The sequence below is a fragment of the Pezoporus flaviventris genome, unplaced genomic scaffold (genome assembly GCF_033815535.1).
Source record: "Pezoporus flaviventris isolate CSIRO_AGI_PZ_B2104156 unplaced genomic scaffold, CSIRO_AGI_Pfla_v1 ptg000107l, whole genome shotgun sequence".
In the NCBI taxonomy this organism is placed as follows: Eukaryota; Metazoa; Chordata; class Aves; order Psittaciformes; family Psittacidae; genus Pezoporus; species Pezoporus flaviventris.
Window position 1 is genome coordinate 267,524 of NW_026892655.1, and position 25,100 is coordinate 292,623.

The 25,100-nt window shown below is 49.3% G+C and overlaps 2 protein-coding genes across 2 annotated transcripts; both read right to left on the reverse strand.

The window, feature by feature from the left end:
• Positions 1–3,878: 3,878 nt before the first annotated feature.
• On the reverse strand, positions 3,879–9,188 carry LOC133281881 (keratin, type I cytoskeletal 13-like). Its single transcript, XM_061477753.1, has 8 exons — positions 8,474–9,188; positions 7,532–7,614; positions 6,550–6,706; positions 5,990–6,151; positions 5,419–5,544; positions 5,038–5,264; positions 4,445–4,566; positions 3,879–4,172 (listed from the first exon to the last, which is right to left on the reverse strand). Exons 1-8 carry the CDS (start codon positions 8,960–8,962, stop codon positions 4,147–4,149), a joined length of 1,392 nt encoding a protein of 463 aa, XP_061333737.1. The 5' UTR covers positions 8,963–9,188; the 3' UTR covers positions 3,879–4,146.
• Positions 9,189–13,667: 4,479 nt separating this feature from the next.
• On the reverse strand, positions 13,668–18,912 carry LOC133281880 (keratin, type I cytoskeletal 13-like). Its single transcript, XM_061477752.1, has 8 exons — positions 18,181–18,912; positions 17,157–17,239; positions 16,493–16,649; positions 16,101–16,262; positions 15,557–15,682; positions 15,216–15,442; positions 14,773–14,918; positions 13,668–14,026 (listed from the first exon to the last, which is right to left on the reverse strand). The coding sequence occupies exons 1-8, from the start codon at positions 18,763–18,765 to the stop codon at positions 14,001–14,003; spliced, it is 1,512 nt and encodes a 503-aa protein (XP_061333736.1). The 5' UTR covers positions 18,766–18,912; the 3' UTR covers positions 13,668–14,000.
• Between the last annotated feature and the right edge of the window lie 6,188 nt (positions 18,913–25,100).

The window sequence follows — 25,100 nt, forward strand, 5'->3', positions numbered from 1 at the left end:
ATGATTCATTCTCATAATTGCACTTTATAAACTAACTTCCATTATATAATCAACAAGCAATTGTATTAACACCAGATAATCCCATAGGACAATATTTCTCCATAGTAAAGGAGAAACAGTCCCTGTGGCGTGACTGTTGGAGGGAGAACACTGTTCTTGTTCTGGACACTGCTCTTCCTCCCATTGAGGTTTGGCTGCCTAACATTTAGCATGAAACTGTTCTCCTCTCCCCTGGTATTTACATGATAAGGGCTTTTTTCTCATCCCAGTAAAAAGCTAGATGTTTGAAAATGGAAAAATCTGAGAAAATTCAGTTCAGATTATTTGAAACATATCAGGGCTCCATCACGTGTATTACTGTAAGAGTAGATTAACTGAGAGTTCTGAACAGTAATTCCTACCTTGCCATTTCCAGTTAGTGCGACAGTATGGGATGTGCTGTTCATTCTGTTCCTTTCTCCTGTGTGTATTTATGGCCACATTAATAAAATAAAGCAGTGCAAATTCTACACAAACCATTTGCATGTGATCATTCAAGGCTGGATGGGGCTTGGAGCAAGCTGCTCTACCCTGCCTGTGCCAAGGGGTTGGATCTGGAGGAGCTTTAAGGTGCCTCCAACCCAGACCAGGCTGTGGGTTTGTGATTCCCTGCATGCCTTAAAACCTCAAGTGAAGGTTTTTAAGGTACCTGTTTTGAAGTGAGGGGGTAAGTCCCACCTCTCCTGTGCTCTTCTGCAAGACAGGGTGTGAGTCTTGGCATCTGCCCACACCCCGAGATGTGTGGGCATGGGGAATATCCCTGGAATGTGTCCTGATTGTGTCCAATGGTCCAAACATGGCCCTTTCACGCACCTCTCAGGGAAAGCTGGTGTGCAGCATCAGGATGGGACCTGCTGCCCTCCACAGAGCATGGTCAGCAGTGGCCAGTCCAGCAAACACCTCTCCTGGAGATAAATTCTTGCCTCCATTGTACTTGATCTATTACTCATTCGTTATTGCAGAGACTGGTACTGTTGAAACATTAAAGGGCACCTTCAAAAGATCCACCACCCAATGGAACGATGGTGATTATGATAGGAACAGTAATTAGGTGAGTCACAGCTGTGAGAGACGAACCCATTTAGAGTATGAACCCTTTGGCTGGGAACTTCTTCATTTTGGGTCTAGGCAGCCCCTTGCACAGTTGACTCTGGGTCTCAGCTAATTCTACTCCATTGGCAAGACCTTCATCAGCAAAGGGTCATTCTAACCCACTTATAACCCCTATGGAGAGCCTGGGTTTCCCTGTGCTCCTGCCTAATGACAGGGTGCAAAATACTGCAGTGGTATCGTCACATGCACAGGGATTACTGTGATGAGTTTCAACCTGGCGTCAGTTCTGATCCCTTACACACAGGAGCACCCAGTGGGGGGTTCAAGGAGGGAGGGAGGAAACTGCATCATCCCCTGCAAGAGTCACACACACAGAACCAGGTCATGTCAACCTCACTGCGGCTGCGCCCACTGAATACTGATGAGGGAACTGGAGCAGGATGTCAGGGCTGACAGCGGGTTGTGTTTTCAGCTAGCAGGAGCTCCCTGCGCATACCGCAGGCACGACTTCGTCTGTTTAGTGTTTGTGGAGTTGTGCTAGAGGAGGAGCCCAGGCAATGGGAGCTGGGTTTGCCGCACGCCTCCCGCTCGCCTTCACACCCTTCGGCACCTTTGGGAGCTGGGTGCCCTCTAGAGAGCAGCTGCAGACCGAGGTGCAGGGCCTCCATCTCCTCCAGCATCACCAGACATCACATGCAGTGCAACAACACGGGTCTGAATCCTGCAGCGCTGTGGGCACAGGGATTGGCAGGGCAGGAGGGAATGCTTCCCCTCACAGCCGGCCACTGCTGTTACTGCACCTTTGCTACCACTGCCCTTTATAGAACGTTATTTCAGTTACATATTGTTGTGCTTTCGGTGTGTAGCCCAACAGCAGCTCCCTTTTAGCCACAGACAGCATCAGCCCAACCCATCTGCACCTCCTGGCCTCTCAGTGAAGTGTTAGTCCCGTTCTCAGCAGGGCATCGGTCGCAGCCCGGCGCTGCAGGAGCTGCTCACCCCATGGGTAGGCGCAAAAGAGGCAGGAGGGGACTGTGTGGGAGCAGGCACTTGGGAGCATGTTGCTCTTGGATCTGCCAGTTAAGTACAGCTGACACCTTATGGAGAGACTTGGGAAGTACTGAAGCGTCGCTCAGGCTGCGTTTATCAGCAGCTTTCACCAGTTCCTTGTTCTTTGGCACAAGCAGCCTTTGTGTGTCCGCGTTGTTCATTAGTGCAGCTGCTCTTAAGCTTTTGTCTGAAATCAAGTGAAAAGCTCTTGCTTGAGCCTTGCTACAGAGGGGATGACAGCCAGCCCTGCCCTGAGCTCTCGGGCTCAATTTCACTTTCCTCTGGAAAGCAAGCCCAAACCGAGGCAGTATAAATGTTTTCACAAGCTCTCCAGGTTGATGCTTCGTTCCGCGGTCGCAGCAGGGAAATGCCAGCGCCGACAGCGGTGCAAAGGGAAAACTCAGCTGCCAAAGCCACGGGTTTTAGTTCCAGTGGGACGCTGCCTCTCCCTCGGGTTTGATTCCCGTGCTCGGGAGCAGGCGGCGGCTCAGCTGCGCAGCTCCAGGGTGTTACACGGGGGGTTGTACATGGGGGGAAATCTCGGTGTGGGCAGAGCGCGGTGCGAAGCTGGGCCAGCAACGCGGTGTGGGAGCCGCGGGCACCAACCCAGCCTGAGCCTGGTGCCCGCGGTTCTGCTCCCTGCCCTGCCTGCGCCGTGTCCCGCTGCTCCGCACGGCCCCGTCCGCCAGGGATCAGTCGTGTTGCTTCTCTGCTGCGGAGCCCAAGCACCTCCCCTGGCCCCGGCCCGCTCCCTGCTCGCTGCGGCGCTCAGGCTGAGCAGCAGCCCAGGCAGGGGTGCTGTTTGTTCACCCAGCTGGGTGCCCTGCTCAGGAGTGGGATCTGGAGAAATGCACTCGCTTTTGTGCTTCAAATGCTTTTCAATTTCTCAGCACAGGGCTCCAAAATAACTTTACGTGTGGTTACGTGTGAGAAGCGCTGGTGTCGTGTTAGGTTATAAAAAGGGCTTCCAGGCCACTCGCTGTCTCCATCCTGTGAGTGTCACTGCACATCTGTGGATATCCAACCATCCCTTGGCCATCTCAAGAGAAGAGACTCATAACAGAATCTGCTATCTCAGCATCTGCATTGGGCTCTGCTGACTGTCACCCAGGTACTCAGGCCCCATGGTCCCTCTCCCCAGGCAGATAATTTGAGCAGACAAGATGGGATGTGCTCTGCAGAGAGGCAGATACATATAACAGGAGTCCCAGGAGGAGTCAGGAGGCACGTCCCTGCAGTGCAGGTCTGTTAAGAGGTACATGACTGACATCGTCCTCCCCAGCAGCCAACACGACTCACGGTTTAGTGCCTGCCACATCAGGAGAGCAGCTGGAGATGTGCACCAGGGATGGCTGCTAGGCCATAACTGTCTGTGGATATAGACTGCCCTGAGCTTGCTTCTACAGGGGAATTCCTGTCCATGATCTCTCTCTTCTCCTTTCACTGATGAGCTCCAGCTCCACTTGCTTCCTTCTCTGTTGTTTTGCAATGAATTTAGGGAAAATGCTCCATGGGAAACCCACAGGCACCTGCCTGATCTGTTCATGTAGGGCATGGGGGATATTATGTAGGACCAGGCCACAGGTACTACAGGTTTTGACAGGGAGAAGGACAGGACCTGTGAGGTCAGTGAGGCCATTCCCTGGTTTCCTTTCCCAACCAGCTCACACAACCCTTGTGCATGGATCAGCACCTGCTTTTCTAAAGGAAGGCAGTTTCCAGACACAGGGTTCTTGATTGCATGAGGCAGAAGCAAGGTTTTATTAGAGAAGTTTTTCACCAGCAGGTACACAGTGATCCTGACTAATTCCAGTAACTTCTAGAGATTACAGCGTTAAAGAACAGAAACAGCAGAACAGAGAAGGTGGCTCCCAACAGGCCCCTTAAATACATGGCAAAGCATCACTGAGTTACTTCTACTTTCTCTGCAGAGACGCGCAGTGAACATTGAGTGTTCTTGGTTTTTCTATGGGTTTCTTTGTATTTCATCTTCTAGTCCATTCCTCAGTCACAAATTCTCCTGCAGGTCACTGGAGAAGAAATATAGCAGCATTATTGATTGGAACAGAGAGAAAACCCTTCAAATAACAAAACTGTGCTCTGTGTAGCCCTTATTTCAAGAGCATACTCTGTTAAACCAGAGTGGTTAGCCGACAACCCAGAAAACCCCAGAGATTCCCTAAATAATTTTATTTTAATGGGAATTTGCACTTATAAAGTTACAGATCAGTTAAATCACAGATCAGTTAAAGCTACAACGTTGACTCAAACGGGTTTCCTTTTGAGAAATCACAGCTCTTACCTATGTCCCCAGTCTTGCAGGGTGCGACCTGGGGCTGGCAGTGGGACGATGAAGTTGCTGTATAGGTGTGGCTTGTCCTAATGACTCCTCCTCCTACACCAGTTCCGATTCCTCCTCCATGACTGGTGGGATAGATTTGGGGGGGAGCAAACAGAGAATTTTAGAACTTTACACGACACTGGCTCAATACATGACAGAAGTCTCAAACTATGTCCTTTATAGGGGTTGGGGTATTTTACATTGTGTTCTTTTTGCACTTTCAGGGCTCTTTCACAGTTTTGCTCCCCTTTGGCATGGAAATGCAATGCAGAGCATTGCAATTAATTCATATTTTGACATTCTGCTGACAGAATATTAGTAGTTATGATGTTGTAACTAGCAGTTAACAGATTTGGTTTCTCTGCTGCAAATCCCAAGGAGCAACATCATTAGTTCAGATTTGAATGCTCATCACAGTGAAGCAGCTCATAAGACAACTTCATCATCTCAAAGAGAGCATTAAGATAGACTAAAGCTTCTGTTGGATTCCCCATCTGTCATACAGACCCTTGATATTTTCATTTATTCCCTAGTGGATTTAGAGATCTACATACATGAGGTCCTGCTGTCCTCCTTCCAACAAGCACCGGTAGGTCTGAATCTCCTGCTCCAAACGACACTTGACATCCAGTAAAGTCTTGTACTCTTGGTTCTGGCACTCTATTTCCGCTCTTATTTCAGCCAGTTGCTGCTCCACGCACGTGATCTGGTTCTGGAGCTCGCCGAGGAGGGTGTTGTACTGGCACTCGGTCTCAGCCAGAGAGGATTCCAAGTTATTTCTCTGATAAACAAGATAAGCAAAGAAACAACATTCATGTAAGTGTCACCCTGGAGTTGAAAGAGCTGCTCCCCCCCACCACGCTGGTTGCTCGGTCTGGCTGTTCAAGAAGACCAGCAGTCATCTCTTCACGGCTGTAGGGACATTCAGCACCCACCTGGCTGAGCTGAGCTTGGAGATCGATTTCCAGGGCTTGCAACTGGCGTCTCAGTTCAGTCACCTGGTTGTTGCACGTCTCTACCTCCTGACCGCTTGTAATAACCTCCCGATTCACCTCCTCAATCTGAAAATCACCAGTGCAGAAGGAAGAGCATCAGGGAATATCTGTGTAAATTGGACTTGCTTTTACAGAAGCAGAATACTGCTGGCATAAAGAAAAGTGAGCGGGGCACGTTCCCTGCTCTGGGCTTTAACCGCCAGCTTCAGCGGCTCGCTTGCTTTACGCATCACATTAAGCTTGTGGCTCGAAGTCTCTTTAATCCAACTGTGGAGTAGCTCAGCTCCAACAACACACCACAAGGCCTTGTGGCAAAGTCTGCTCTTCCAGATGGGACACAGCAAACTGGTCAGACAGGCCTGTGTCTCCTGTGGAGCACAGTGGATAATAAGTGCTGATCATGGGCTTCACTGTAGGGGAAGAACTGCTTATTGTCTCCAGGTGTGTTTCCCGCAGCCCTCCTGTGCCCTGAAGTTTGTGTGTCTGTTGGGAGCAGGCACATGTCGCTTACCTTGCACTCGTACCAATCCTCAACTTCCTTGCGGTTGCGCGCTATCAGTGTCTCATACTGGCACCTCAAATCCTCCAGGATTTGCCTGAGATCTGGTCCAGGGCAGGCATTGACCTCCACGCTCACGTCTCCAGTGGATTGTTTTCTCAGGCAGTTCATCTCCTGGAAGTAGAACCCAGATCAGATGCATACTGGGGGTTCAGAGACCACACACAAGAGCAGAGCTGGGTGGTTGAGGACCGCCCTCTGCCAGGGGTGCCCCGGAGCTGTGGCCACAGAAAGCACTGGAAGATGGTGCAAGTGTTTTTCCCAACAAATCTCTTGGGTAATTTCTTTCCTCATCCAACTGGAGTCAGCAGCAATTTCACCCCCCTCTGGCACTCCCAGCACTGGCAAGAGAGGAGGCCACATCTCTGCCAGAGCTCCCCCCATCCCAGGCAGGTCTGAACCCCAACGGGTTTGATGGGAAGCTGTGGGGTGAAAGCAGCTTTTCTTCACTTTTAAACCTAAAGTACATTCACATCGGCAGTGGTGCTCCCATGGTGGGGGCAGGATCCTACCTCCTCGTGGTTCTTCTTGAGGCAGCAGAGCTCCTCCCGCAGCGACTCGAGCTGCGCCTCCAGGTCGGACCTGCAGAGCGTGAGCTGGTCCAGGACCTGCCGCAGGCCGTTGATGTCAGCCTCCACGCTCTGGCGCAGGGCCAGCTCCGTCTCGTACCTGCCAGAGAGCAGTGACATCTCACACGTGCTCCGTGCGTGCAGAGAGCTCTCTCCTTGCCTCACTGCCTGCTCTGAACTGCAGTTTGCTCTCTCAGCTGAATGCTCTGTGCGTTGCATTTCTGCATTGCACTTGATGTCTGTTCTGTGGCAGCTTTTCTTCCTTATCTTTGTTTTTCATGCTCCTGATCACTGTGTGTTTGGTATCATAGAATCATGGAATGGTTTGGATTGGAAGGGAGCTTAAAGCTCATCCAGCTCCAATCCCTGCCAAGGGCAGGGGCCCCTTCCACTGGAGCAGCTTGCTCCAAGCCCCTGTGTCCAACCTGGCCTTGAACACTGCCAGGGATGGGACAGCCACAGCTTCTCTGGGCACCCTGTGCCAGCGCCTCAGCACCCTCACAGGGAAGAGCTTCTGCCTAAGAGCTCATCTAAGTTTCCCCGCGGGCAGGTTAAAGCCATTCCCCTTGTTCTGTCCTTACAGGCCCTTGTAAAAAGTCACTTATCCAGCTGTGTTTCTGTTTTGCTGATCCCAATCTACGTTGTCTGTGATGGAAATGCACCAACCACACCACTAAGGACCACTCCCTGCAGTTTGGGTCCCCAACCCTCACCACAAACACTTGCCGAATGCTTTACCCAAGAATACTAATTAAGGAGGGCTGGTGACCAAGAGCAAGATGCCTTTCATCACGCCACCCTGTCCTAATGTGGTGTTGGAGTGAGACTCGTCTGAAGTCTGTAATTACACATTGAGACTCCACAGGTGAGATGTGAAGGGGAAGGGAGGAGGCAGCAGGGTCCATCTGCACAGAGGTGTACTCACTTCACTCGGAAGTCGTCAGCAGCCATCCTGCTGTTATCAATGTCCAGAATGATCTTGTTGTTATCAATGGTTGCGCAGACAATCTGGAAGAGAGCAGACCATGAGAGATGTCTCCTTTCCCTCTGCTGTTTTACTCTATGTAGATTGCAGTTAGGCAGGATCCCTTCACCAGGTCTTTTTCCTGTTACCTTCTGAATTAAGTAACCTTGTTTCTTGAGCAGTTTGCAGCAGCTTTGCCACCTTCACTCACAGTCAGTGAAGACATCAGCTGTGTAGAGGCTGAGAGTTATAGAGCTCTCAGATGGAACTTTCCAGTTTCAAGATATAAAGGGAAGTCCCAAAGGTGCTTCACAAAGAAGTGAACCTAAAGAACCTCCCTTAAGACATTGCATCTCAGCTGACATTGAAGCTAATGTGTTCTGGGCTTCAAGCTTAAGGATCCTCGGGAAAGATACTTGGAAGGTATCTTTAAGCCTTAAGATCAGCCGTAACTTTCACCGTGGACATGTTAATATCAAGCTCTTTGTGCCACTGTGGCAGTCAATTTCAGATCCTCAGCTTGTCTCACCTAGAATTCACAACACTTCCTTTGGTAGGGCATTTGTGTGTTTTGCTCTGGTGCTACAGTTCTCTTTGCTTTGCTTTTCTTACTGGGCTGACACCCCTACATCTCAGAGCACATTTGGTATCAGATTCATACTTGTATAGTCCAAACCCAGCATAACAAAGCAGCCTTTTCCTTTTGAAGAGTATCACCCCACCTGCATCACCCTGCAGCATGTCTTTGATGTGCACCCACAACATGCCATAGGGCAGCTTGCCAAAATTTGTTTGCAGAGACATTCAGCAGCACCAAGTTACCTCTAACAGTTGCAGTAGGTTCTAAATACAAATTCAGACATGAGCTTTAGATGGGGAAGCAACAACTGAAAAAGGGGTTACCTGGTTCTGAAGATCTTCGATCTCTTTGTAATAGCAGCTGTAGTCCCGGGGCTCGCAGGAGAGGCCCTGTGTCGCGTACCACTCTCTGATTCTGCATTCCAGTTCAGCATTTTCCTTCTCCAAGCACTTCACCTTGTCCAGGTAGGAAGCCAGGCGGTCATTGAGATTTTGCATGGTGACCTTCTCATCGCAAGATGAAAGCAAGCAGTCGCCACCAAGACCACCAACAACCACACCGCCTCCAAGGCCAAAACCAAGGCCATTGCCATAGCAGTTGCCACCTCCAAAGCTCCCACCAGCCAAGCTACCAACACTCAGTCCCCCTCCATAATTCACTCCACCGCAGTAACTCCTTCCAGAAAAACCTCTGCCACTGCCTATCGTATAGGAAGAAATCCGTGCTCCACCACCACCACCAATGATACAGCTGCCACCACTGCTCCTGCCTTTGCTAGACACAGTAATAGTCTCCTTAACGTTGCAACTCATGGTGACAGCAGCTGGAAATGCAAGCAGAAGCCCAAAGCAAGATGCACAGCTTGATATTAAATCAGACTGCAAGCTGTCTGTGGCCGAGAAACTCTATTTATACCTTCTAGAGTGGGTGTCACCACCGAATCCTCTTCCCATAAGGCCAGCTACCCCAGCCATTGGTGCCAAGAATAATTTCTCAAAGGGAAGTTTCCTTTTAGGAATCCTGGTAGACAAGGAAGATACTTTACATGTCTCTTGCTAATTTCAAAAATACATTAGCAATAATGTTTTATGAATCATCAGCTTTTTGTTTATGATGCAAACTTTACAACATTAAGCCAGGAAAAACACTGTCCTAAATTATATACCAGGAAGAAATCATTAAAGGCTATTGCATCAAAGAGCTCTTTATCTCTCATTAATTTATTTTCCTTTTGAGTTGAATAAGCAGTTTTCATGCAAGGTGCTGATGTTGGAATATGGAAGATGAAAAAGAGCGAATAAATACGAAGTTTGACTCTCGAATGATGTATGAGGAATGATGTAAGAAAGTTGTGGAAAGATCAGAGACGCAGAGATTAACCTTTAAGTCTCTCCATTGGCAAAATGACAAATCCAGAACACTGCTACGAGACGAGGCTGTGGAGTGATCTCTTAATGGACACGGATGAAAGGTGCTTCATGTATGATCGTGGCTCTCCAGTAACGCACAAAGGGGTTGTTTCTTATGTAGAGAGTGTAAAGGGAGGTAAAAGCACTTTGCGTATTTCCTGTTGCTCAGTGAAAGGTATTTCTGCAGTTTTCGTCATTATGGATAGTGATTGTTCCAGCAAGGGGTGGGTGCTTTGGAATGGTGAATGGGAGTGGAAACATCCTATGGCCAATTCTCTGTCTATATGTGCTGCATTCTAATAAGAGGTTTGGGATCAGGTGCTAGGAAATATAAAGGCAGGATTGCTGATACAGCTGGCAGAGCAGTCGTGGCCAGATAGAGTTCTCCACGGGCTCGGAGAAGATGGATGAAGCACAAACGAGAGGCTCTTCTCTATCACTGATGTCTCCAAATCTTAACTAGGCAGAGAAAAGAAAAAGGAAGAATCCTTTCACTCTTCTGACAGCACAATTCAGGCTAAGCTGATTTTCATGTGTGTTGCTAAGGCTCAAGAGCAATGGGCTTCTCTCTAGGGAGAACCTGCTTCTGCTGACATTGAGCAAGAGACAGGCGTTCCAGAGCTTTCTGAAACTAAGCGTTCACTGCAAGGAGTTCTCCAAGACTGCTTCACCAGGGAGCAAGTGCTCAAATCCTCCTCTGTGTCAGGGTTGTGGACTGGGATAGCTGTTAGTATGGCAAGTAAATAATCCCACTTACTGAAGGGGTGAATTATGCCCAGTATTAATGGATTAGCCCATGATTTTATTGTTCTTATTCTCCTTATTTCTGTTTAAAAGATGTGTGCCTTTATCTCTTCATCCTTGGATATTGCTTATCCAGTAGAGTGAAAGCCAGCAGCATTCCGGTGGTATCTCCAGCAAGCTGGAGACAGAGGTGTGGAGAGACCTGCTCAAAGAGATTTGCTCAAAGACTGAGAGCCTGCCTCTGGCAGAGTCTGCCCTTGGACCTGGGTCTCCTGTGTCAGATCTCAACGCCTGCATGTCAGCCTGCCCTTCCTTCAAGTTCTGCTCCACTCAGCCCCTAAATACAAAGGAGCAAAGCTCAGGATAGGTAAAAACTCTAATAAATTTATTGTGCATAGGAAGGAATACCTGGATTTCATTACTAGGACTGGAGAACATAATTGGAGTCAGGGTGTGGTGGTAAGAATGAACCGAAACTGATGTAATGTTGCATCGCTTGAAGCTTTGCCTGTCCCGCGTATGATTCCTCTGGAGTTTCCCAACAGCTGTCTGCAGCAAGCATCTCTTCGGAGTGAGCACGCATTCCTTCCCCGGCTCCACACTTATCATTTTAGCACATCAGAATAACGCAGGCAGAAACATGGAATGACTTTACTCCGCTGTGGGAGTGGAGGATGCCTACATGCCTATTGCGGTAGTTATTGTGGAGAGCAGAGAGGATGCCTCCTGCTTTTCTGAGGTACCCCATAGAGCTTTATCCCTTAAACCCAGCTCCTCCTGCTGTCTTCAGCAGGCTCCTTTGCCCAGGATCCTCACTTGGCACACACTTGGCCTCTCTCTTGCCATTTTCCTTTTTGTCGTCAGAAAATGGGTGCACTGGTTAAGCTAAGAGAGAATGAAATCATTATTCTGAAGACCTTAAAAAAGTAAACTGAGCTTTTCCTCCTACTTTCATTCAGATATTTCAGCTCACTTCCCGGGTATGTCTCATTAGCACAAAAAAATACGTAAATCTCATGGAAATATAGTTTCCAGACTGAGGTTTGCAGCTCCACAATTTGCAGCTCTGTAATATAAAGGTCGTTTCCAGGGTGTTTTCTGCTGGGGAACAGTTTATCACAAGGTACCTTCTCATGAACTGCTTTCCAGACCCATCCCAACCTGTAGGACCACAAACAAGAGCTAAGTCTGTGCAGCCCCAGAGGCTTTCCAGAGGCATATTCATAAAGTCTGGATCATTGGAAGCCCTTGTCATTAGGTCTCTTTCACCTCTCAGGAATTTAGGACAGCTGCTTTGTGGAAGTTCATGGTCGGCGCCTGCCGGACCCAGTGGGAAGGGTGGGAAGGCCTTTGGGGCAGCACAGGGAAGCAGGTGGAGCAGCTAGATGTCAGCAGCAGTTCGCAAGCAGAGAAGACTAGCCCAGATCCGGTGGGAATCAGCCGGGGCTCCCAGGAGAAAGCAGCAAGCTTTAGGTGTCGTAGGTTGCCTTGAGTTTCCAGAAGGCTGGAAGCATCTGGTGAAGAGCATCAGTACAGTAGCTTTGTATTTTTAGAAATGGGAGTGAGAGGACTCGTAGATTGGGAAGAACCAAAGCTGGGAAGTGCAGCAGTGGGGTTTTTGCATTGTGTCTTTGCACTGAATAAGGCAGGAGAAGACAACGGGAAAGGAATAGGGAAACGCTTTCTGGCTTCTTCTCTGAGAGCAACTGGGGTGTAAACAGAGGAGTCCAACCAGTGGAACTTTGCCATTATAACCATGATAAGTATCTCGTTTGGTCTCTTGTGAAGCACTGGCCTTACATGGCTACCGAGAGACTTCTGCATCAAGTCTGGGACTTTCTGTAGGGCTGGAAGTGATCTTTAAAGAAGACATGATCCACGGTCTTCGTTTAAAAACTTCTGCCTTTTACAGCAGAAGGGCCCCTCTCACCTACTCCCTGATACCTTAATGGTTGGGCTGCTTCAGATGCTTGCCAGCTACAGGCATTGGAGGTGCTGCTGTCCTGGGAAGTTTCAGGTTGTGTTAAGTCTGTTTCTGTAGTGAGACAAATGAACTTCTACATAAAAGACCTGATGCTAGCAAAGCGTGCCACTGTGCTGCATATATGGTCCTGAAATGCTTTTGTCTTCGTACCCTTTCTCCTCCCCCCTGGGGCTGGCTGCTCCATAACCTCCAGCTTTTGTCAGAAATCAGTAACCAGGAGATTTGCTTTGCCAGGTCATCTCAGCAGTGACTGTGACTGTAACAGCCACATCACAGCGTAGCAGGAACAGCAGCAGCATCCAGTGCTGCTGCTCAGCTCTGAACCTGCAGGGTGGGGTGGACATGTAAAACCCATGAGTGCTTGGTTTCCTGGACCAATCCTCAGAACACAGTCCAGCTCATGATGGCTTTTAACTGAACATTCTGCAAGCTCACCGGGGCTGGTTCCCAGGGCTGCACCCACCACAAGTGTGGCAGGGCCCTGACTTACCAAGCTGCTGCCTTCGTGTTGCCACACAGGTCAGTGTCAGGATGCATGCCCACACCATGCCAGCCCTCCTGACTCAGCCCCAGCTACGGGGCTGCTGTTTGAGGCCCAAGCAGGGAGGGACCTTTGCCATGCTCATGAGGTTTGAGACATTCTGGCTCAGGGAATCCAAAGGCCCTACCTGGCTCTTTTTCCCATTCTATTCTCCGTTGAGCTGCACTCTTTCAGCTCCCATCCTGCTCTCTCCAGTTCTACAGAGGTGTGTTTCGTGTAAAGATGATCTTTCAGTGGCTCCTCATGTTCAAGTTCAAACTCTTTGAAATAGGATGACCAGTAAATGACTCAGTCACTATGTGAAACTAGGCAGGATATAAACCTTTTGCTTCCAATCCTTTTCCCAATGGGAAAATTCCTATAAATTGAAGGCAGCGGGTCAGAATATAAGCTGTGTCAGCAGAAATTGAAACCATTCTGGAGACCAAGATTTCTTCTTCAGCCTAATCACAGTCCCCAGGCTGGGTGATGTAGTATGAGAGGTTCAGCCCACATGTGTCAGCACTGGGCTGGGGCCGAGGCAATCTGTCTCCATCACTGACTCTCAGAATGTGTCTAGAGCTGGGTTGTAGCCCAATGCTCTGTGGGCAGCTCACAGGCCCCTGCCTGATCTGTTCATGCAGGACATGGGGGATGTCATGCAGGAACAGGCCACCTGTGCTACAGGCTTTGACAGGGAGGAGAAGGACAGGACCTGCGAGGTCAGCGAGGCCATTCCCTGGCTCCCACTGGCAAAGCAGCTCTGTTCCCAGTGGGGTGGGATCCCAACCAGCTCACACAACCCTTGTGCATGGATCAGCACCTGCTTTTCTAAAGGAAGGCCGTTTCCAGACACAGGGTTCTTGATTGCATGAGGCAGAAGCAAGGTTTTATTAGAGAAGTTTTTTCACCAGCAGGTACACAGTGATCACACCACTGGTGAGCTCCAGCAATAGTCATGGTGCTTGGGCACATGCAGCAATACAGATTGGAAAAAGCACATAGCAAAATAAAGCAGAATGTGGCCCAACGCTCTGCTTATCCCTGTGACACATGGCTTAGCATTGCTGAGTAACACAGAAGAGCACATCCCTGCTCTCTGCAGGGGCATACGCTAAATATCCTCTCTCTTCACTCATGGCGCTGGATGAAGAGATTCAGGGTTCTCTTGTTGGACGTTCTCATTTCTCTGCTTAATCACAAATCCTTCTGCAAGGCACTGGAGAGATTAAAGGAAACGTGAGTTTGTTTATAGCAAAAATAGATTTTTTCCCACACTGTCACTCTATACCCGTGCTCATTCCACCAGGCAGTGCGATCAGAACTCCAGATAAACACTGTCCTTCCTGGAGAGGCCTGCTTGCTGCCTGCCAGCCAGGCAGACAGGGTGGGGAGCTTGCTGGAGCACGCTCTGCCCTCGTACATAAACACACCAAGTGGTGGAAGCTGCAGCCATTGCCCCCCACAGCAGTCCGGGTGTGGGAATGGCATCAAGGTCCCTGCCAGCACAGTGCCCTGCTCACACTCCTCATGGACCAGCTGTCACCATGTCTCTTTATTTCTTTTACAATTTGCCTGGAAGTTTCCCCTTGAATTGGTGTGAGCAGTTTTCTGCCAGTATTCCCATGATTCCTGTTTTTTTCCCCTGATTTCTGGGCACTTGCTTTCTCCTGTTCTTTCCTTTGTCCCAGATTTCATGTCAGCCCTTTCTCCATGATCTCCATTGCCTGCCAGCCTGTCCCTCTCCTTTCCATCCCTCTTCCCCCTCATCCCCTTTTGCATCCTAGCAGAGTCACAGCTCCTGGCAGCACTTGTAACCACTCCCCCATGGCCTCCCATCATGTGTTTCCCAGTAGCCTCGCCACGAAGCTTTCAAATAGCACCTATAAGCTACGTGGGAAAGGTTCCTGTTGCTGCCTGTGCTTGCTGCACTGTGGAAATCCTGTTGAGTGTTGCAGTTCTTACCTTGTATCTCCGCAGCTGCACAGGATGGCATCTGGGAAGACGAAGTATAAGTGTGGCTTGTTCGAATGATACCTCCTCCTCCTATTCCACTTGTTCTTGCAACTCCTCCTCCTAGACCTGAGGACTGACCAATTCCTCCTTGCTGACTAAGGGGACAGGAAAATAGAATTTTAGTGGTGGAAATGACATATGAACTGGAACTGCAGCTTTTCACTGTCCCTGCTGCTCTTAATTGGCAGAATATTGTGGTGACCTTTCCTGTGGCAATGGTTGGCAGGGGGTGGGAAGTGGATTATCTGCCCCGATTGCCAGGCAGCCAGGTAGAGCAGTGAGGGTGAAGGGGCTGTGCAGTACCTCCACCTATTGTTCACTTTCCTGGTATGTTAAATTACCCAGGGCAGGGCATTTCACTGTGTCTTTTGGTGTGTCTCAAGCTTACTTACATGAGGTCCTGCTGTCCCCCCTCCAGCAGGCAACGGTACGTGTGGATCTCCTGCTCCAGGCGGCACTTGACGTCCAGCAGGATCTTGTACTCTTGGTTCTGGCACTCCATTTCTGCCCGCAGATCAGCCAGCTGCTGCTCCACGCACGTGATCTGGGTCTGGAGCTCAGCAAGGTGGTTGTTGTAGCGACACTCCGTCTCAGCCAGTGAGGACTCCAGGTTGTCCCTCTGAGGGGTAACAGGAGGCAGCAGGACAGGATGAGAAACACTGCTTTTAACTGTGAGTTCTGACATCAGACATAACTGTGAGGAGGGTGAGCTTGACACCAGCTCAGCACCCACCTGGCTGAGCTGAGCTTGGAGATCGATTTCCAGGGCTTGCAATTGGCGTCTCAGTTCAGTCACCTGGTTGTTGCACGTCTCTACCTCCTGACCGCTTGTAATAACCTCCCGATTCACCTCCTCAATCTGAAAATCACCAATCCAGAAGGAAGAGCATCAGGGAATGTGTAACGTAAGTCAGATGACGTACTAAGGAAACTGCAGAGAAGCTAGCAAAAGCATGGCATGGGAAAGGTTTGGGTTAACTCTCTCATCCTAATGGAGAGTAAACCCTCTTCTTCTTCTAATAGTACTGCTGTCCAGTTAGTTCTCACCACTGACTGCTTTGTAAAGAGTTCTGTCTCAAGTGTCACTAACATGCAGCACTTCCCATCACCCCATGGCTGGGACCCAGAGTGGCAGCATCCCCTGTGTCACTTGGTGCAGTTAAATCAATGTTAAAGGCTGTTACAGTATGTTGTGTGGTTTCGATGTGTGATAAACGACTGTGGAACCATTGCTCTGTGTTAGCTGGGGAAGGTGACAGATGTGTAATTTTACTCACCTTGCACTCGTACCAATCCTCGACCTCTTTGCGATTGCGTTCAATCAGTGTTTCATACTGGCACCTCATCTCCTCCAGGATCTTTCTGAGGTCTGGGCCAGGGCAGGCATTGACCTCCACGCTCACATCTCCAGTCGATTGTTTCCTCAAACAGTTCATCTCCTGCAAACACCACCCAGAGCAGGTCAGTTTTTAAAGAGAAGGAATAAAGTGCAGGAGCCGAGTTCCCTGGTAGGGAAGAGCTGAACCCCTGGCAGAGCCCGGACGTTCACAGCTCCCATTCACGTGTATTGTCCCCATCAGCCACTTGCTCCCTGCAGCCAGCACCCAAGGGGTGGGGACCCCAGTGAGGGAGGCTGATGGATCCTTGCGCAGCGCGGGCAGGATCCTACCTCCTCGTGGTTCTTCTTGAGGCAGCAGAGCTCCTCCCGCAGCGACTCGAGCTGCGCCTCCAGGTCAGACCTGCAGAGCGTGAGCTGGTCCAGGACCTGCCGCAGGCCGTTGATGTCAGCCTCCACGCTCTGGCGCAGGGCCAGCTCCGTCTCGTACCTGCCGGCAAGAAGGAGCTGTCAGTGTGTGTGACAGCACCGTGTGCTCTTTTCATTTGGCCACCCATCTTTCTCACAGCAGTAGTTCCCTGACTGGCCTAGCAGGATGCTAACAACAGTTTGAGGCTTGCTCTGCCAAATCTGCCCTCAGTCTGCCTTCTCGGGAGCTTCTTCACTTGGCTCAAGCTGTCACCCACCATGTTTCTGCGCTCCAACGGGAAAATCCAAAGCTTTCCCTTTGAAAGACACCACGTGCTAGAATGGCAGCTCAGGTGAACCCATGCTGCTCCCTGTCTGCGGAGCCCTTCTGCTCTCTGAAGAACTCTAATCTCCACTCAAAACCATCTTCTTGTCCCAAACTTGCCACTAATTAAGGCAGCTCTAGAGGCAATGGATGGAAGAGCTTGTCCTGGCCAGGGGATCACAGGAGCCCTGTCTGAGATCTCCGTCTTACCAGCTCTGCGAGTGTGAGCATTGACAGGGGAAGGGGCAGCGGGGGAATACTCACTTCACTCGGAAGTCGTCGGCTGTCATCCTGCTGTTATCAATGTTCAGAATGATCTTGTTGTTGTCTATGGTTGCGCAGACGATCTGGGGAAAAGAATATTCACTCCTGAAGTCTCCTCCATATCCTCAGGCTGAAGTGTACCCCCTGAGCAGTGCTACCAGACCTAGCCTGCCCTCGCTCTGTTTTTTACTGTTGGGTGCAGGCATGGGGGAGCTGAGGAAGGCAGCAGTCACAGGGGGGAGTGTTCTGTGACATGAAGGCAATAAAATGATAAAACACATGGTGCTGATGCAGACATCCAGGGAGGTACAATCAGTGTTGTCCAGCTCCTGCCCCAATCCACCTACCCTTTGAAATCTAAATCTTACTTTCATGGATAAGAGATCTAAAGGTTTGTTTCAAGGCTTAATTATAAGTCTGTCTCATTCCATCTGTTTCCTGGATTCTTTTCCCTTTCTTCTTCTTCGCGCATTGACATCCAAGAGTTTTTTTGCAAGTGTTTGTAATTGCAAATCGCGCACTCAGGATGGGGCTGGCAATGCTTTCTTTGCCCCTGTTTTTAATGAGCTGTCCCATATTTCCCCAATTCTGAATGGAAAAGTAAAGTTGTAACAAATGAAATAACATTTAACGGGAATTCTGCAAGACTGATATCAGGAGAATATGAATTCAGGCAAATTTATGTAATCCATTATTTATTTCTCTTTTAGTTGCTTTCTTGGCATGTACCTATTTAAACACCTTGGCACAAACCCTAATTCAGAAAGACTACAGAGCCAATCTGCATGTATCCCGTGAAGGTAACATTTCCCCCTTCAAACCTCTCTGATGAATAAAAGCAATGGAACCAGTCCAAACACTGGAGGTTTGACCCGTGAGCTCCAGGGCGTTCTGCAGGCTGGTAATGGCTGTTTATAAAAAGCATTTTACAGCAGTGAATTGTTACTCTTGAGAACTGCCTGGAGTTGTGAACCAGCCGTGGGAGAAGCTTACAAGGGAGAAAGCAGCTGGGAAGTGATGTTACCTGATTCTGAAGATCTTCTATTTCTTTGTAATAGCAGCTGTAGTCCCGTGGCTCACAAAAAGGGCCCTGCTTGGCATACCACTCCCTGATTCTGCACTCCAGGTCCGCGTTTTCTTGTTCCAGGCATCTCACCTTGTCCAGGTAAGAAGCCAGGCGGTCGTTAAGGTTCTGCATGGTGACCTTTTCGTCACCAGAAAGAAGAATGCCATCACCAGCAAAACCACCTCCAACTACCCCTCCACCAAGACCCATACCAATGCCACCTCCCATGCCACCGCCAAAGCGAGCGCTGCCACCGCTGAATCCCATGCCTGGACATCCTCCGAGGACAGTGGCTCCTAAGCCACCTCCGAAGTTTCCACCAACCAAACTGCCGGTGCTCAGTCCTCCTCCATAATTCACGCCACCGCAGTAGCTTCTACCAGAAAACCCTCGGCCACCACCTATCCCACAAGTGGTGTATCTTCCAGAAGAGACTGAGGAGATCCGTGCTCCTCCACCACCACCACCGCCACCAATCACACAGCTGCCCCCGCTGGTCCTGCCCCTGAGAGAGCCAGTTGTCTGCTTAATACTACAACTCATTTTGAGGACAGCTGCAGCTCCAACCCAAAGCCCAAAGCAAGATGCACAGCTTGATATTGAATCAGACTGCAGGTTGGTTGTTGCCGCAGATCTCTATTTATACCTTCCAAAGGGGGTGTCACCTAAAGGGTGTTTCTTCTTCCCACGGGGCTGGCTAGTCTTGCTGTTTATGCCAAGAATAAATAGCCCATAGGCAGTTTCCCTCTAGAAATCCCAGTTCACAAGGAAGATACTTTACATGTCAGCAGCTTATTCCAAAAAGTAAAATAATGTTTTATGAGTCATCAGCTTTTTGTATGATGCAAACTTTACAACAAGTCAAGAAAAAAAGTTGCCCTAGATTATGTACAAAGGAGAAACATTGGTATTTATAACATCAAAGTGCCTTTTATCTTCTATTAATTTGTATTTATTTCATTCTTAGTCCAATAAACAGTTTTGTGTCCCGTGCTGTGCTAGACTGCATGGAGCAAAAATGGGAAATTATAAATTCTCACTTCTGACAAGTGTGAGTAACAGTGACAGCAGCAGTGAAAAGACCAGGGATCCCATGGTGCTGGCGTCTGTCACCTGCACAAGGGCACACAGGTCTAGCACAGGCTCCACTGTGAGATTTCTTAAATCTCAGAGGAAATTCCCCCGTGGATTTAGTTCTCTGGTCGTGCAAACCCAAAAAGTTGACTTGCTCGCAGTGTGTGGAGATGAGGCCTGCTGAGTGTTGAAGTCCTTGTCCCTGGATGTTGCACAGCATTGCTGGAAGTGCATGAAGTACCTCTCTGAAGTTATTTTTCAATTACTTTAATTGCTGTCCATGCTGCATCAGTCTGTGGTGACTGTAGATAAAGAGATGACAGGAAAGGGAGCATCCGTGGGCGATATATCCAGTTCCCAGCCTGGACTGGGATGTAATCCCGTAGGTCTTTGCCGTCACCAAGGTTGTGCTGAGCACAAAGTAAGGAGGAGAAAAGCTTTCTGCCTTTCTGATCTGAGGCTGTCAGCGCAGCAGCAGGCATTGGCACAGCTTGGCTGGTCATGGGAGCACCGTCTCCAAAACCAGGCACCAGCCAGAGGAGCCTTTGGAGAACTGGCTCCACCAGTGCGAGTATCTTTCCCCGACAGACCGCTGTAATGAGAGGATATTCTGCTCTCCAGGGAATGGAGCCTTCTGTTCCCCACGGGGTGGAATTTTCAGGCAACTCTTACTCACAAGTGACCTTTGACTCAAGTACGTCCATGTATACAGGAGCCGTGGTGATAAATCCTCTGGGAGTGTGACCTGACAGGGAGCCCTGAGTGCCACCGTCACCTCCGAAGAGGGACAGAGGAAATCTCTGCTCACATCTCAGCCCCCTCTCCTTTCCGGATGGAGAAGCTGGGTGGCTTCTGTCACCATGAGAGGAGAGTGTCCCCAAGCACATACAGATGTGATCATCTTCTCACCAGCTCAAGTGAGGCCTCTCCACTCTCCAGTGAGATTCTTTCTTTCTTCACTTAGATCAGAAATGATAAAAAGGCGCCTACCCAAGGCTGGCAGCACCCTGGAATATTCATGATTCGGATGGAGTAGGGAAATAACTTGCTCAAGGACAGAGCTGGAGTCTGGCAGAGCTCAGATCCTGGCTGAGACTGCAGTGCCTGAAATACGAGTCCATCCTCCCCCTGCAAACACATCCCCGCGCGGCCGAGACTCGCCACGGTGAAAATCAGGAGCAGAAAGGAGGATGGGGAGTAAATCTGGCTTTCATCTGTCTTTTTGAGGAATATAATTGGAGGCAGGGTGTGGCTGTAAGAGCCAACAGAAATTAATATAATGTCTGGATTGCTTGGAGCTTTGCTCTGCTGTGAAGGCTTTCACAAGTTACCTAATAGTAACCTACAGCAAGCACTGCTCACTGACTCTCTTTCCCTTTCAGAGTCAGGTTTAGGATGGGATATTGCAGATGTCAGATGATCTCTCCAGGTGGGCAAGGAGCACCTCCACCCCCTTGTTTCAGCAGTTCCATGGTAGCAAGAAGGAATAGATCTTGCTCCACAAACCAAAGTGGTTCGCAGCATTGTACAGCTTTCTCCATACATGCTGGTGGAAAGGTCCACAGGCTGCAGTACGCAATTCTTCTGAAGTACTCGTGTTTGGGATATAATGACAGCCTTTGGAGCTTTACTGGGCTCCTGCCGGTTTCACTGGGACGTGGCACATCCAGAAGCCAGGCCCAGACTGTAGTTTTGAACCAATGAGGGTTTCCTTGCCCTGGCTGCATGGCTGCAGCTCCCTGTGCTCGAGCACCTGGGGTACTGCCCAGCTCTGTATGACCACAGCCTTGGCAGAGGCTTGTGTGTGTGTCTTCTGACTGTAGGGTTCTGCTTTCCCTAGCTGTGAGACACCATCATGTTCTGTTCCATCAGCACCGGCTGTGCTCCCCACTGAGTTCTGTGTAACTGTGTGTATTCCCATAGCTCAGGGGCACAGCCTTCGGGCAGAGCTCTGTGTAGGAAAGGACTGTGCAGGCTGAAGACGGAAAAATGTCCCCAGAGGATTTGCAACCTAAATGTCAGACAGGAGGAAACAAACGGTTTCACGCGGATGGAAGTGAGGGAAGCAGTGTCAGGCCGTTATCCAGGCCGAGCAGCAGTGGTCTGTGTCACACAAACACTGTGAAGTCTTGTGGGCATTATGGAGAAGAGGGATCTGGAAGCGGACCAAGACGTACCCAGTGTAAATATGGACACATGGCGATGGGCAGCTCAGGAGGAGGCAGGAGGATGTTACAGTCCCAGGAGATGTTGTGGGCAGTGGAGTTGGGTGCTGTGGGAGCTGTGACTGTCCCCGTGCCCAGCCTGGGTGCAGAACATCAACTCATCTCTCCCACCCTCTGCTCCCTTCTCTTATCAAGGTTGATAATGTTTTCTTGTGTCAACTACAAGAAAGGTGTGTCTAATTTGACAGAGCTTTGCTTTCATAAGCATTGCTTCAGTGATGTTTGTGCAACCACACTGGAATATGATTTTATCTTGTCACTTGTAATTACTATTAATAATTTGCATAATAGCCATTAGGCATCACTTATTAAACACTGCTTTGATGTGATACTGAGCCAGCTCCAGACCTCATGCTCCCATCTTTCAAATGCAGACCATGACTTTTTTCTGGCCAGTGACTCATTGGTTTATACCACCATGTTTAGCAAAACTCCTGTAAGGCAAGAGAAATAATTATCACAATGGGTTTGGTAACAGCATGATCCCAGCTCTTAAATACACCTCAGAGACCAAGGTGATGACTGTTTCAGTTTCTTGCTGACTGTTCACATCTTCAGACTACCTCTGAGCATTTGCTAGTGGTGAAGTAGAAGTTCAGCAGAACATGGAGGTGAACAGAACCAGGTTTCTTCCTACTGAAGCTCACAATGTTCCCTGATTCATTTTGTGAAGGGTTTTCATTTCCTTCCAGCACCTACCAGATGATAACAGTGTAGCCAGGCTTCCCCACATTTGCATCCCTGGAAGCGCTGCTGATTATCATGGCGAAGAAGAGAACCAGGGAATTTGTACTGGGACAGTTTTGAATACTGATGGAAGAATGAAACTCCAGCAGTTCCCCTCCTGCATGGGCAGCTCAGCGCAGCGCAAGTCGGGAGGAGAAATGGCTTCAGCCCATGGTCCCTGCACCAGAGCCATGGGGGACAAACCAGGACCTGCCAAGAGAATGGGAGCATTCAGGTGCCTCCTGCACCCAGACACTGCACAGAGGGGCAGCAGAGACAGGCAGCCAGGACACCAGCCAGCCAGAGCCTCCCCCGAGTGTCTTCATCTTTATCTTGTACTAAAAAGTCTCTTAATTTCCATGTGCTTTCAATGTAAGGCTCGTAGTGGCAGTTTAAATTACATTATTCAGGGTACGGAGCTGAGAAATCTCCTGCATGGTTATAGCAGTAGTTCACTCCTCTATGTAGTTTTTTATGCATGTTACACAAGCCAGTAAAAAACATAAACCCCTCAGACAGTTACTGTGGGTGTGAGTGAGACTGTACCCGTCTGCAGACTTTATATAGCAGACTTTATAGAGAAATTATAGTTTATACACCACAGCAGAATACTGTCATCAGCCCTAACTGCTTGTGCAGCGCAGCCCTGACCTCACAGCTCACTTCCAGCACTGGCGTTTTGCAGAGCTGGTTGGTTTCTTTCTGTTTCTTCTCTATCTTCATCCTTTAAGGTATATTCAGTCCTAAGGGACCTTTTCTGATGGTGCTCTAGTTCCCATGTGTCTGCTCCGTACCACAGAGTCCGTATCTGCCTGAGCAATCACAGGCTGCCTTTCATCTGCAGCCCTGGCAGTGATGCTGAGAGCTTCTGCCACCAGCCCAAGTGCTGAAAGAACTCCCCTTTGAGATCTTCATTTGCTCTTGCTTTACAAGATTTGCACATTAAAAGACAAGAGAAGCTCTTACGGAGCTGTGCTCCCTGTGTGCTGGTGCCAGTGGCTGCATAAGGGGAGTGTGATCAAGGTTTGCCTCCGGTCAGTGTCCCAGGTGATTCTTGTCCTTCTAACCCACGCACTGCATCTTCTGCATTTCATTGATCTTCTCTTTCCTGTCTCTTTCTGTGCTGTTTCCACACTTTTCATTTCCCATCACTATAAACTCATTGGGGAGAGAAGGCATCTTTTTATTGCTGCACAGCATTAATGCAGTGGCCTTAGAGGTGCCACGTAAACAGTGGGGCAGGTTAAGTAACACTGAGATGCACAGTGTAATTAGTGTGGTGGGAATGGGAGATACAGGACTTAGTAAAAGTATTTAACAGCAGCTCATTAGAGCAATTAATTACCCCAAGGGCTAACAAGTGTCTGTGACCTGGACAGAGGTTGGGGAGAGTCCACCTCCGGAAGGGACACTTGGAGTGGGATCGTTCAGCCCCTGCCCTGTGGTGCTGGTGCGGTCAGCCATGTGTGGCTGGGTTAGAGCACCAGAGGTGACCCAGGAGCAGACCAGGCTTTTTGCAGAGCACAGACCAGAGCAAGAAGCAAAAGCCCCATCGCTGCTGTGATTTATGCTGAGAGAACAGCTCTGTGTGGCCAAGTTCGTACCGTGCTGTCATTCCAGAAGTGTTGGAGCTGTGCCTTTCTTTAGCAACGGACCCTAATTCAGACTCATTGTATCCCCTGATGTCTTCTTGTTAGGTTAGTCATCAAACCCCATCCAACACTTTATTACAGAGAAAACTAACAGAGCCACAGAACCATAAAATCAGGCTGGTTTTGGGGGGAAGGGACCTCAAAGCTCACCCAGCTCCAACCCCTGCCACGGGCAGGGACCCCTTCCACTGGAGCAGCTTGCTCCAAGCCCCTGTGTCCAACCTGGCCTTGAACACTGCCAGGGATGGGGCAGCCACAGCTTCTCTGGGCACCCTGTGCCAGCGCCTCAGCACCCTCACAGGGAAGAGCTTCTGCCTAAGAGCTCATCTCAGTCTCCCCTCGGGCAGGTTAAAGCCATTCCCCTTGGCCTGTCCCTACAGGTCCTTGTCCAAAGCCCCTCTCCAGATTCTGCTGTGGGTGAGAAGGGACAGGCTGGATCCCAGGTCTTTGCTTGTACAAGCAGTTGTGCTCCTGACTGGGTTTGTAATTCCTTTCTCTGTGGCAATAAACCAGCAGCGTATTTTTTCCCCTGTCTGTTTATTGTATCTTACTTAAAAAAAAGCCCTCTCCCATGTATTAATTTGTCTGCCCTTTTATCTTCCCACGTTGCCAGCTGGTTCTTCCTGTTTGCCTCTCTAAACCAACCCATTTTGATGTTCTTTATTCAGTATTTTCTCTGGGAATTGCTGCCCTCCACCAGAAGGGTGTGTCGAGCCCAGCAGAGCCCGGCTTTCCACATTACTGCTCCAAGGGCATCGGGGAAAACTTGTTGTTCTTGATTTAATCCTGTTAGTGCACATTCATAATAACTCAAAGGTGTTGTGTATTACATTACATTACATTATGTTATATTATGTTATATTAGCACACACCTACTTTAATGAAAACTCGATTTTTGCTCCGAAGTCTCTTTCAGTAGGAGATTGTGGGTCAGACTGCCTCCTTCCCTGCACCCTGCAACCCTCCCTGGGTGTTTCCTTCCTCATCACCTTCTACTTCATGTCTTAGCTTATGCTTCCTCCTCTGGTAGCAAATCATAGAATCCCAGACTGGTTTGGATTGGAAGGGACCTTAAAGTTTATCCAGTTCCAACCCCCTGCCATGGGCAGGGACAGCTTCCACTCGAGCAGCTTGCTCAAGGTCCCATCCAACAAATGTCCCTTTGCACAGCATCAGCTGGGCCCTTTCCCCCGTCACCACC

Excerpts from the sequence above, each read along its gene's own strand:
- LOC133281881 (XM_061477753.1), bottom strand. The coding sequence starts at position 8,962 with ATGAGTTGCAACGTTAAGGAGACTATTACTGTGTCTAGCAAAGGCAGG. Across the intron at positions 6,152-6,549 it reads TCAAGAAGAACCACGAGGAG|GAGATGAACTGCCTGAGAAA; the intron begins GTAGGATCCTGC and ends TTCTACTTCCAG. Across the intron at positions 5,545-5,989 it reads AGGATTGGTACGAGTGCAAG|ATTGAGGAGGTGAATCGGGA; the intron begins GTAAGCGACATG and ends GGTGATTTTCAG.
- LOC133281880 (XM_061477752.1), bottom strand. The coding sequence starts at position 18,765 with ATGAGTTGTAGTATTAAGCAGACAACTGGCTCTCTCAGGGGCAGGACC. Across the intron at positions 17,240-18,180 it reads TAGAAGATCTTCAGAATCAG|ATCGTCTGCGCAACCATAGA; the intron begins GTAACATCACTT and ends TCTTTTCCCCAG. Across the intron at positions 16,650-17,156 it reads GCCGACGACTTCCGAGTGAA|GTACGAGACGGAGCTGGCCC; the intron begins GTGAGTATTCCC and ends TCTTGCCGGCAG.